At 40.6% G+C, this 12,797-nt stretch overlaps 1 protein-coding gene across 5 annotated transcripts in view; it reads left to right on the plus strand.

Annotated features, from left to right (window-relative positions):
- The window catches only part of LOC104609049 (RING/FYVE/PHD zinc finger superfamily protein), a 51,976-nt gene that overhangs the window by 31,077 nt on the left and 8,102 nt on the right, over nucleotides 1-12,797 (plus strand). For all 5 annotated transcript variants that reach the window (XM_088892795.1, XM_019199720.2, XM_010275244.3 and 2 more), the window contains one exon: nucleotides 5,842-5,889. In XM_088892795.1, coding sequence (XP_088748921.1) covers nucleotides 5,842-5,889 — 48 coding nt within the window. The remainder of the gene's footprint in view (nucleotides 1-5,841; nucleotides 5,890-12,797) is intronic.

The following is a 12,797-nucleotide window of genomic DNA, read 5'->3' on the forward strand; positions in this document are numbered from 1 at the left end:
AAGAGTGTTGGGATATGGTAAAATCAGACATCCTAGAAGTCTTTAATGAATTTTTCTCCAAAGGGGAGGTATCCCCAGGAGCAAATGCCACATTTATCACTTTGATTCCAAAGAAGAGGGAGGCCAAAACCCCCAAAGACTTTAGACCAATAAGTCTCATTGGGAGTGTTTACAAAATTCTGTCAAAGGTTTTAGCAGAAAGACTAAAAAAGGTATTACCCTCGATCATCTCTCCTTTTCAAGGAGCTTTTGTAGAAGGAAGGCAGATTGTGGATCAAATCTTGGTGGCTAATGAATGTGTAGGGGAAAGAAGAAAGGGTAGAGAAAAGGGGCTGGTTTGTAAGGTAGATCTAGAAAAAGCCTATGACTTGGTTAATTGGGATGTCCTCCTAAAAGTTTTAGAAATATTCGGATTCGGAGATAGATGGAGGACTTGGACCAAAGGATGCTTTAGTTTAGCTCACTATTCAATCAGAATCAATGGCACAACAAAGGACTTCTTCCCAACTAGGAGAGGAATTTGGCAAGGTGACCCCCTATCCCCATTCTTGTTTACCTTAGTGGCAGAAGTGTTAAGTAGAATGGTGGCAAAAGCTGATACTCAAGGCCTCATCAAAGGGTGGAGTTGCCCATCTCCAATTTGCAGATGACACCATATTTTTTTTGTGAAGGAAACAATGAGGAGTGGGTGGAAAATTTGAGGGTGCTGCTGAATAATTTTGTGGGAGTGACAGGACTGAGGATAAATTGGACCAAAAGTGGAATTGTAGGGGTCAATTTGGAGGAAGGGGAACTAACAAGATTTGCAGAAATTTTGGGGTGTGAGATCAGAATCTGGCCTATTAGTTACCTAGGTTTACCCTTAGGAGGAAACCCCAAGTCAGTTGGTTTCTAGAAACCCGTGATAGAAAGGTTTGATAGGAAGTTAGCCCTTTGGAAGAAGAATTACATTTCGTTGGGTGGAAGAATAACCTTGATTAGAGCCACTCTGGCAAACCTCCCCACCTACTTCCTTTCAACTTTTAGAATCCCTTCTAAGGTAGAAAACTGCCTAGAAAAGTATATGAGAAATTTCCTATGGGACCTAGGAGAGGAAGGGAAGGATCACTTGATCTAGTGGGAGCAGGTTAGTAAGCCCAAGGAACAAGGGGGTTTGGGAATTGGAAACATCCTTTTAAGGAACACAGCTCTACTAGGTAAGTGGCTTTGGAGGTTTCCATTTGAGGGTGACAAATTGTGGCACAAAGTGATTGAGAGCATTCATGGGGTGGCTGGAAATGGATGGGATGCAAAAGTTTCCCCTCACATGTCTTTGGCTGCTCCTTGAAAAGCAATTCATGAAATCTACCCTACTTTCCTCAATTCCATCCGGTTTGATGTGGGACAAGGTAATAGAATTCTGTTTTGGGAAGATCTATGGGTAGGGGAAACCCCACTAAAAGATAAATTTCTTGATCTCTTTGCATTATCTAACCTCAAGGGGAAAGCTATATCCATGTTAGGATCTCTGTGTCCAACTGGTGTGAACTGGAATTTAGGCTTTAGAAGGGGACTAAGGGAGAATGAGTGTGAATCCTTAACCCGTTTGCTGAATCTCTTGGGGCAAATCCACCTGGACCCTTCATTGGAAGATTCAAGAATCTGGGTAGGCTCTCCAGACGGCCTCTTTTCTTGCTCCTCTTTTTTCAAAGTACTTGCTTCCCCCAACCCTCTAGGTGGGACCTTCGCTGTGAAAGAAATCTGGTGCAAGCCTGGGATAACCAAGATAACCATATTCTCCAGACGGCCTCTTAATGCAAAGCGGCTTCTCTCAGACTTGAACCCATATTCTCATGCTTGTCAGCCTGAGATAACCAAGCAATGTTCCCTTGAAATATTGGCATTTATAGATTTAACATGTTGTTGTCTTTTAGATGATAATTTGCAATGTTTTAAGTGGAAAATTAATGTTCTTATAACACCTACAGGGGAGGCATCAGATATTGTAGCTATAATGGGTCTTCACCCAGCCTCAACCATTTGGTTCTTATTTATTTGCACAAATATTAGATGAATTGACTAAACATATTCAAGGGGAGGTCCCATGGTGCTTGTTATTTGCTGATGACATTGTATAAAGTGATGAAACTACTGAAGGATTAAATGCAAAATTAAGTTTATGGACAAATACCTTAGAAAGAATTTTTAAAATATGTGGGATGAGAAATATATGCTCTATAAATTTAATATCACTAAGAGCATATATTAGGGTACACTTAGGATTGGAGACTGAGAAATAAATCAACGTGACCTTTTCTGTTGCCTTGGTTCAATAATCTGTAACAAATGAGAGGTTGAGGAGGAAGTTGCCCATACAATTAGAGTAGGATGGGCAAAATGGAGGGGTGCACCCCAAGTCTTATGTGATAGGTTAAAACTACTTAGGTTAGTAGGAAAACTCCATAAAACAGTTGTTAGGTCAGTAGTGCTGTATGGGGCCCACTGTTGGCCCTGTTGGGCAGTCGAAAACTAACGTGTTCAAAAAATGAGTAGCAGAAATCCGTATGCTGAGATGGATGAATGGAGAAACTAAAACAGATAGGGTCAGCACTGAAGTCATTCGAAGGAACCTAGGAGTAGCTCCAGTTGGTGATAAAATGAGAGAAAGTTGACTAAGATGGTTTGGTTGTGTCCATAAAAGGATATCTACAGCACCTGCAAGAAGCAATCTGTTGCAAGTTGAAGGGAGTAAAGTGCTCTGGGCTGACTAAAAAAGGGCTTGAGTTGAAGTAATTAGAAATGATTTAAATGTATGTGATTTAACAATGGAATTGGCACTGAGCAGAACGGAATAGCAAAACAGGATTCACATAGCTGGTCCCACATAGTTGGGATACGGCTGAGATGATGAGTAAAGAGCATTGCTATTTTTTAAAATTTATAGAACTAGTGAATTATTTCAATTTTTTGGCATTGTAAAATTCTATTTACCTATGCAACTAGGCTCTCTACTGTTACCTAGAATTGTCTATTTGGCTTGAGAAATCTGCACTCTTATCCATAGTTATCTTTAAACAAACTTTTTTCATTAAATTCTTCATTTTGTTTGTAAGATTCACCAAATGGATCATCTGGAGGCCTTGGAATGGAAGAATCCTGAGGATGGTGAACAATACCAAATCACTGTATGAGGCAAGTTGAACCAGCATTAGAGAAAAGTGACAACTGAGAAGATGGGAGATTTCCAGGAGGCCAACAGGTGGAGAACAGAATCATTGAAGCAAAGAAGATCATCTTTGAGCAGGGAAGAATAAATGGAAGGAATGTGCTAAAAATCAGAGAAGATGGGAGGGCAATGATATTCTTACCAGACGAGGCAACTCTCTGGCTAAAAGGTTTCGTTGATGGTGCAATGTAATCAATCAAATAATGCTGGAGTTGTAATATCTTGTTTAATTTCTTAATGAAAGCTTGCATTTCCTATCAAAGAAAAATGAGGCCGAGCTAAGGCAATGGGAAAGGATGGTTCATCGCAATATAGGAGTTTTTTGATAGTAACAGACGTCAAATGGTCTGTATTCTGGAGGGAAACAAGAAAATAGGGTAGTCCTTTGTCAAAAATTTACAGGAGTTTCTTAACCTTGTTAGGCTGGCAATGATAGGAAAAAGTAGAAACAATGAAGAGAATGATGGTACTGATAATCTACATTTTGTGAAGAAGGGTGAAAAGTTTGTGGAGAAGAAGACTGAAGGAGAAGAACAAATTACTTTACCTTAGTGCATCTCAGTAGCTAGTTCAAAATCCACCCAAAGGTAACATTGAAGCAGGGAGAGGGAAGTGGGAGAATCATATGGTGATACTGTGGAGGAGGATGGTACAGACTGGAAGGAAATACTGAATACAGTGAGGGAGAAACTAGGGCTTGATGATGATGCTGTACTATATTACCTTTTGAAGATAGGAAGGCCGTGCTTGAAACTAAAAATTGATTAATCCAAGTCCAAAGCTGGATGCTGTGCTGCAACGAATGAACAGAATTTGGGGTTTGTGGGATGAGCTAGGGGTGAGCATTATTCGGTTAAAACCGAATTACCGAACTGAAAATTTTGGTTTCGGTTTTTTTGGTTCAGTTTTTTCAGTTTTTGGGTAATTTGGTTTGGCTAATTCAGTTTTTAACAATTTTGGTTTTTGGTTTCGGTTTTAGATTTAGAAATTCGGTTAATCGAAAAAACCAAATTAGCTAAAATTCATTATATAATATATAATATACAATATATAATATTTATGCTATATATTTATATATTAATATATTATATATAATGTATTGTAATGAAATTAAATTTTATAATATATATTATAATAACTAAATTCAGTTTTTAACCGAAATAACCGAAAACCGAACCGAAAATTCTGGTTTGGTTATTTCGGTTTTATTGAAAATTGGTTTCGGTTTTCATTTTATTATTTCAGTTTTAAAAATTTTGGTTTATTCGGTTCGGTTTTTAACCGAATAAACCGAATGCTCACCCCTAGGATGAGCTGACTATTGAGAAAATTGTGAAGACCATGGGAGGATCTCTCAAAGAATTCAATCTGGGGGATTTGCTTGCGGTAGAGGTGAGAATCAATGGGGTTAAACTAGAGGATGTGCCCTGTTTGATCGAGGTATTCTCAGATGGTGTCTGGAACAGAGTCTGGATGCTCTCTGAAGTTGAAGCGTTGTGGTGGAGGGAGGCGACCAAGGTTGAAGACAATGCTGATTTGGCAGTAGGGTGCACACGTGGAAGGCTTGGAGAGGAAATCGTTGGAGAGGCAATGCAATTAAGGAAGCTGAACAGTCAAGTAGTGAGTGCCGAGTGCAGGTTTTGCCTATTTTAGAAGTAAATTCAAATTGTTTTGAATTAAATAGAAGGGCAAAGAGTAATATCACTTTTTCTGATGTGGCTTGAAGGAAAGGTTTTCTTGAGTCAGGTAAGGAGTTGGACAAGCTTTTACAGTTTAATCCTAAACTGTTGGGACTGTCAGTGGCTTGTAAACCAAGTAAGGAGAAACCTGGCTCATGTGATAAAGTTAGTTCACCACGTGAGTCAGGGAGAGGAGAATGTTTTGGAGATTCTGGACAATAGCAAGCGTCTATCATCGTCCCAACTTAGGAACCTCAACACCAGTAAGCAGAGAGCGTTGCTTACTAAAAATAAATATAAATAGCTCAAATTAATAAAAAATTAGAAACAACTAGAAATAACAAAATTGAAGCTAGAGAAAACTGATTTATTTCTCCATGAGTTCTTCCTTTCTTCCATGCTCGCATCAATTGGTCCTTACATTTTGATTGTAATTTGAAGATCTGGGCTTCCTGAATAGGCAGTATGTTGCTCAAGGTGGATGACAGCTTGTTTTAGGTGTTGTTACCCTTAAAGGAGATAGGGGCTCAACCAAAGCAGTATAGTTGCACTCATCATGAGCATTTTCATGGACTAGCTGAATCTGGAGAATTTCATGTATAGATGCATCTCTCTCTCTCTCTCTCCCTTCCCATGTGTTACATCCTCTCATGTGCATGTGGTTGTTTGCTATTTATTATGTTTTTTGTATATGGCCGTAATCCTCTCATGTGTACAGCATTTTGCTCTTTTTAAAATAAGACTTGTTATTCCTCAAAGGATCCATCTGAAGGAGCTACTGAAAAACCTGACGAGGCATTGCAGCTGTTCCCCCCCCCCCCCCCCCCCCTCAAATAGCTTCTCTTATCATATTGTTTTAACCTCACAATGATTATAAACTTGTCAGTTTAGTTTACATCTTTATAATCTTGTTTTTTATGTAACACATTCTATCTTTTCTTTCTTCATTTTCCACAGGAGCTGGAAACAGATCAAGTTCTAATGCATCTAAAATATATAGGATTGGTATGCTCTTTACACTGTCCATTATAGGTCTGGATATGCTCTAGATTGTTGGATGTCTAAGATGATAAGTTGCCTATTATTTTGATGGAGCTCAAATTGAACCTGTTTGCAGGGCAATATTCATATTGTTCACTTATAATTATGCTAAGTTAAAACATCTTATCTGTTTTGATTTGTATAAATTCTCTCTTTTTTGTAGAGCTTCCTTACATACAAAAAGACAATTTACATGTACCTAGAGAAAAGCAAAGAAATTACAAAAGTACTATGTCAATTCTTTTACAATGTCATCCCCCTCTGCTCCTATCACTAGAAGGATTAGCAATTATCCTCCTTAGCAGCCTTTTCATTTCTATTCGTATCACTAGAAGGATTAGCAGTTATCCTCCTTAGCAGCCTTTTCATTTCTATTCCAATGACTAGAAGGATTAGCACTTATCCCAAGACATGAAGCAATAAAAAACTATGCACCTTCAACTAGCAGGTTCTCAGGAGGTGGATCCTTGTTTGTCTTGGCCGGGTATTGTTAGTCCTATTTCATTTCCTGATGATCTCTGTAGAGAACACTGATGTGGGACCCACAGCTGTGGTCCCACTCTGTTCGTAGGGTAGAATGTATCTAGTCATAGTTGAGGGTCAATCTGTTATTCTGTTATTCTAGTTGTTATTTACTTTTCAGTTTTATATTGTTATGTGTTATGACGTAAACACCAAGGGCAAATGTGTCCTTTCATGTAACTAGCATAAAATATAAATATTAAATTGAAGTGGCGGCGGCAGATTATTGAGATTCTGTTCTCCTCAAAACCTGTGTTCTACTGCTCTCTCACTACTCTTTCTCCTCTTTCTTCTTCACTTTCTCTTCTCTTCGAACCTGAAGTTTCTTAGTGATCAAGACTGATAGCAGTCTTGAACACCTACATGGTATCAGAGCCAAGTTAGGGTTTCTCATGTGAGTCTAATACCAGCCGACCACATGAGAATCTCCTAGGACTAGAAGCTGAAAAGGAGGAGTTCGCAGATTGATACTTGGAGATCGCCAGAAGTGCTAGCAGCTATTGGAAGCTTGTTAGGGTTGCAGAGTGTTGGTGGTCAGAAGGGATTAGAGAAGACTAGGGTTCGGGTAACCTTAGAAGGCAGCGGACATTTTTTCCTTGTAAGTTATTTATTTTCTAAGAGAAGTTCTATCAGAGAAGATAGGTTGGACCTATATGGAGAGGGAGGCCAAACCATTCTAGGGTTTTCTCTCTTCGATTCACTAGGGTTTTACAGCAAACCCTACTGTTGGGCTGAACTGTCTCAACTTTGTTTCTCTCTGCTCTAGGGTTTGAAAGTGATCTTGTGGCAAGCCCTAGTGTTAGACTGAACCTTGTGATCTACCTAGAGCTGCCCTCAAGTTTATTGTTAGCATTGATCAGATTCTAGGGTTTCTTATTAACCCTACTGCAAGTCTATCTATACGGTACTGATTGGATTGTGCAACTGAATTGTTCACTTTAAGGACTGATTAAAACCCTAACTTTGCCAAACATATCAGACCTACTTCTAAGCTGTTTTTCAGAGTTTTTTTTTGGTTTCGAACTCTCTTAAGGGGTTGGAGCTCTACGGACAACTACTGTTGTGTTGGCTAGTTGGTTTCAGATCAAAATTATCCCAGTTTTGTGCACATACACTGTGAATACAGATCAGGCCTATACCGTTTTTTATTGTGATTGGTAGTCCAGGTGCTGTTTTGAGACTTGACCGAAATGGAGTTTAAAAATCAGGCAGAAGGCAGCCTTGGGAACATCAATTATGGTAGTGTTTCTGAGATGGGTGGTCAGATTACAACCGTAAAGTTTGATGGATCAAACTATTTGGAATGGGCCCAATCAGCCATGATGGCTATTGGTGGAAGAAGTAAATTTGGGTACCTCTTGGGAGATATGAAAGAACCTCCCAAGGGAGACCCGACATATACCAAGTGGATCCAAGAAAACTACTTGGTTATGACATGGCTGTGTAATTCTATGCAGCCTCATATTAGCCGGAATTACTTGTGGGCAAAGACAGCTAAGGAGATATGGGATGTTATGAAAGAAACTTATTCCCAACCCCTTAATGTTGCCAGAGCATATGAATTGAAATGTGAAGTGAAAAATCTTAAACAAGGAAAGAGACCGGTTTCAGTATACCTTGCAGTCCATGTGGCGTGAGATTGATCACTTAGAGACTCTTGAGTGGGAGAGTCCCAAAGATGCACAGATATATAGAAAGCAGGTTGAGACAAACAGGGTATTTGAGTTTCTGGCAGGCCTAAATTCAGAGTATGATATTGTGCGGCAACAGATTTTGACTAGAGACAGTGTGACTCTCTCTCAGGCATACTCATTCGTACACAGTGAAGAGACCAGAAGGAAAGTTATGATGCAACCTCAGCCCCCCACACCAGCCTTTGTAGCGGTCACACCCAAATCAGGGGGTGATCCAGAGAAGGACAGGAGGAAGGAAGACAAGAAGGATGTGGTATGTGAACATTGTAAGAAGCCCAAACATACAAAAGAAACATGTTGGAAACTGCATCCTCACTTGGTTCCTACAAAGTTGAGAAGCAAGAAGGGCACTGCTCATGTAGCCGTGAACACTGATTCAGCATCTTCATCTGGCACAAAAAGAACATCTTTAGAGACCTTAGCTGCAGTTCGGGCTGCTCTAATACAGTTAGAAAAGGAAGTTGGAAATTCAGCTCAGCCACCGCAGTCACCATCAGCCCCTACCACATCTGCCTTCGCACATTCAGGTACTCGAGCTTCAGCCTACCATGCCTCAGCTCCAGGTACTACTGAACCTTGTTGGGTAATAGATTCAGGTGCATCCGATCACATGACTAGCTTGCTTTCACTGTTTACCACTTACCATTTGTCTTCTGGTAGGGATAAAGTATCTATTGCTGATGGCTCCCTGGTTCCTATTTCTGGGAAGGGTGACATCAAGTTATCAGATACTATCTCCCTGTCATCTGTCTTGCATGTTCCTAAGCTTGATACTAACCTTCTTTCAATTAGTAGTATTACCAAGCATATGAACTGTGCAGTAACCTTCTTCCCTGACCGATGTATTTTTCAGGACTTGGAGACGAAGAAGGTGATTGGGACTGGCCGTGAGACGAATGGGATCTATCTGCTCGGGGAGAGGTTCCGTCAGGAAGAGTCAGTAGAGAAGGTGTCTTTTGTTTCTCAGAGTGTCAGTCCGGTTAAGCATAACCGATTAGGTCATTTGTCATTTCGGTCTCTAAAGAGTCTGTTTCCAGCTTTATTTGAGTCTATTGAGTTGTCTCGGTTGCAGTGTGAAAGTTGTGAGTTTGCTAAGCATTGTAGAAAGCCTTATTTATTGAGTAATAAAAGGAGTGATCATTTTTTTGATATTGTGCATACTGACGTTTGGGGGCCTTATCACATCCCTTCCATGGGTGGGTACAGATATTTCTTGTTATTTGTTGATGACCATACCCGTTTTTCTTCGGTTTATCTCATGCGTTCACGAGATGAGGTACCTGCCCTGACCCAAAACTTTCACCAAATGATCCTAACCCAATTTGATGCCAAGATCAAAGTTCTCAGATCTGATAACGCAAAGGAATACTTTGCTAAATCATTGACATCTTATCTTCTTCATCATGGGGTTATCCACCAGAGCTCTTGCCCTCATACACCTCAGCAGAACGGAGTTGCCAAAAGGAAGAATAGGCACATCCTAGAAGTGGCTAGAAGTCTCATGTTTACTTCCAATGTTCATATTCGCTTCTGGGGTGATGCTATCCTCACGGGTTTCTCCTCAGGGGGAGAGCAGTGAGAGTAGGGGTTTGAGTCCTTGTCTTCAGGGGGAGAACAGTGGGAGTGGGGTAGTTCCTTTACCTATTCCATTGGGTGATGAGAGTTGCAATGGTGAGGGCGGTCAGAGGGATCAGGAGTCGAGGGGGAGCTGCAAGGGTGAGGGTGGTCAGAGGGATCGGGAGTTGAGGGTCTATCACAAGCGGTGTAGGCAGGTTGACCCCGATCATCAGTAGTCCAGGCCAGCTCCAATCTCATCTACAGCTCCAGGTCCAGGTATTACAGTCCCAAGGCCCACAAAGACTTCCTCTATTGTTACCATTTCACCTCCTACAGATGACCTTGACCTTCCGATTGCAGTCCGTAAGGGGAAACGACATTGTACCACATCTACAACCCACTGTATTTCCCATTTTTTATCCTATGATCGCCTATCTCCTACCTACAGGTCCTACCTTAGTTCAATTTCCAATGTCCCTATTCCAAGAACAGTGCAAGAAGCCCTATCTGTCCCGGAATGGAAAGATGCAATGCAAGTTGAAATGGATGCCATGTTGAAAAATAACACCTAGGAGGTAGTTGATCTGCCCAAAGGAAAGAAACCAGTTGGATGCAGATGGGTATTTACGGTGAAGCATAATGCAGATGGATCCATTGAGAGGTATAAAGCTCGGTTAGTTGCAAGAGGGTTTACACAGACTTATGGCATAGATTACTTGGAGACCTTTGCCCCGGTAGCCAAGATGACCACTATTCGAGTCCTATTATCCCTTGCAGCAAGTCACACTTGGCCTTTATACCAAATGGACGTGAAACAGGTAAGAAGGTTTGCCGGCTCAACAAGGCTTTGTATGGTTTGAAACAGTCACCTAGGGCTTGGTTTGATAGATTCAGACTAGCCCTTGTGAAGTTTGGTTATGTACAGGCCCAGTCAAATCATACTCTATTCATCAAGAGGGTGGAGTCCTCCTTGACACTACTGGCAGTATATGTTGATGATATTGTGGTCACAGGGAATGATAGCCATGAGATTGAGTCCCTTAAACAACTCCTTCATCAAGAATTTGAGGTGAAAGACCTTGGTGTACTCCGGTATTTTTTGGGTATTGAGGTTGCTAGATCCAAACAGGGGATCTTTATCTCTCAGAGGAAATATGTCCTAGACCTGCTGGCAGAAACTGGAAAGTTAGGTGTCAAGCCTGCAGATACACCAATTGAACAGAATCACAGGATTAGTGCAGAGAGTGGGGAGCTTCTTGAAGACAAGGTTATGTTCCAGCGATTGGTAGGAAAGCTCTTATATCTCTGCTTCACTCGGCCAGATATTACTTATGCTGTTAGTGTTGTCAGCCAGTACATGCATTCTCCTAGAACCACACATCTTCTTGCGGCTGAAAGAATCTTAGCCTACTTAAAGAGATGCCTGGGTAGGGGTATACTGTTCAAGAACAACAACCACATGAAGGTGGAGGTCTATACGGATGCTGATTGGGCTGGAAGTGTTGATGACAGAATGTCTACCTCAGGATATTGTGCTCTTGTGGGAGGAAACCTTGTCTCCTGGAGAAGTAAGAAACAAAGTGTTGTCTCCCGGTCTAGTGCTGAAGCAGAATACAGGTCCATGGCCAACGGAGTGGTTGAAATCCTATGGCTAAGATCTCTACTTGAGGAGTTGGGTATTGAGTATGAGAAGCCCTTGATGCTGTATTGTGATAATCAAGCAGCCATTAATATAGCACATAATCCAATGCAGCATGATAGAACCAAACACATTGAAGTTGATCGCTATTTTGTATGAGAGAGGGTCTCATCTCAAGAAGTATGCCGCCCTTACATCACATCCAGTATGCAACTAGCAGACATCCTCACTAAAGCCATATCAAGAAAGAAGCTAGAAGCGGATCTATCCAAGTTGGGAATGATGAACATTTACTCTCAACTTGAGGGGGAGTGTAGAGAACACTGATGTGGGCCCCACAGCTGTGGTCCCACTCTGTTCGTAGGGTAGAATGTATCTAGTCATAGCTGATGGTCAATCTGTTATTCTGTAATTCTAGTTGTTAGTTACTTTTCAGTTTTATATTGTTATGTGTTATGATGTAAACACCAAGGGCAGATGTGTCCTTTCATGTAACTAGCATAACATATAAATATTAAATTGAAGTGGCGGCGGCAGAATATTGAGATTCTGTTCTTCTCCTCAAAACCTGTGTTCTACTGCTCTCTCACTACTCTTTCTCCTCTTTCTTCTTCACTTTCTCCTCTTCGAACCTGAAGTTTCTTAGTGATCAAGATTGATCAGTCTTGAACACCTACAATCTCAATGTTCCTATAGCTTCCCAAAAGGGTGTTAGATTGCTAATTATACTTCTTGCACTTGTCTCCTTACTGCACCTATATTTTAGCTACTTCCAGTGTTTCTCTTTCCAAAAGTGTTGTAGTGGACCTAAATCTATTTAAGTGGACTAATTCTATGCTGGAAGATCATTGCCCTCTATAAAAGTAAAAATAATAAAAAACAACACCTGGGAACTAGTGGATCTTTTTTAAGGGAAAGAGCTTTTTGTAGGGTGCAAGCGGGTTTTCTCTTGAAGCATAGGGCAAATGGATCCATAAAGAGATACAAGGCTAGGGATATCAAGGGTTTCATCCAAATGCATGGTATTGACCATACAGAGACATTTGCACCTATAGCGAAGATAAACTCCATATGCATTCTTATTCCCTTAGCAGCCAACTTGAAACTTCATCAGCTGGAAATGAAGAATGCCTTCTTAAATGATGACCTAGAGGAAGAGGTTTGTGTCTTAAAACAATGATCAAGAGCATGGCTCAACAGGTTTAACAAGGTTGTTCAGCTTGTGGGGTTTAGACAATATCAAGCCGATAAAACTATTTTTGTTAAGAGGGAGGGAGTAAAAATAGCAGTGTTGATTGTTTGTATTGATGACATTATGGTTACTTTTTTTTTAAAGAATAAAATAAAAATTCATTAGAAAAAGGAAAAAAGAATTCAATAGGAAGGTGATAAGACATCACCCGAAGAGGAAACAAACCCAAAGAACCCAACAAAGATCTCAAGAGTCCCATACTAAAAGC

Source organism: Nelumbo nucifera, chromosome 8, assembly GCF_055504915.1.
Source record: "Nelumbo nucifera cultivar China Antique chromosome 8, China Antique-T2T, whole genome shotgun sequence".
Lineage (NCBI taxonomy): Eukaryota > Viridiplantae > Streptophyta > Magnoliopsida > Proteales > Nelumbonaceae > Nelumbo > Nelumbo nucifera.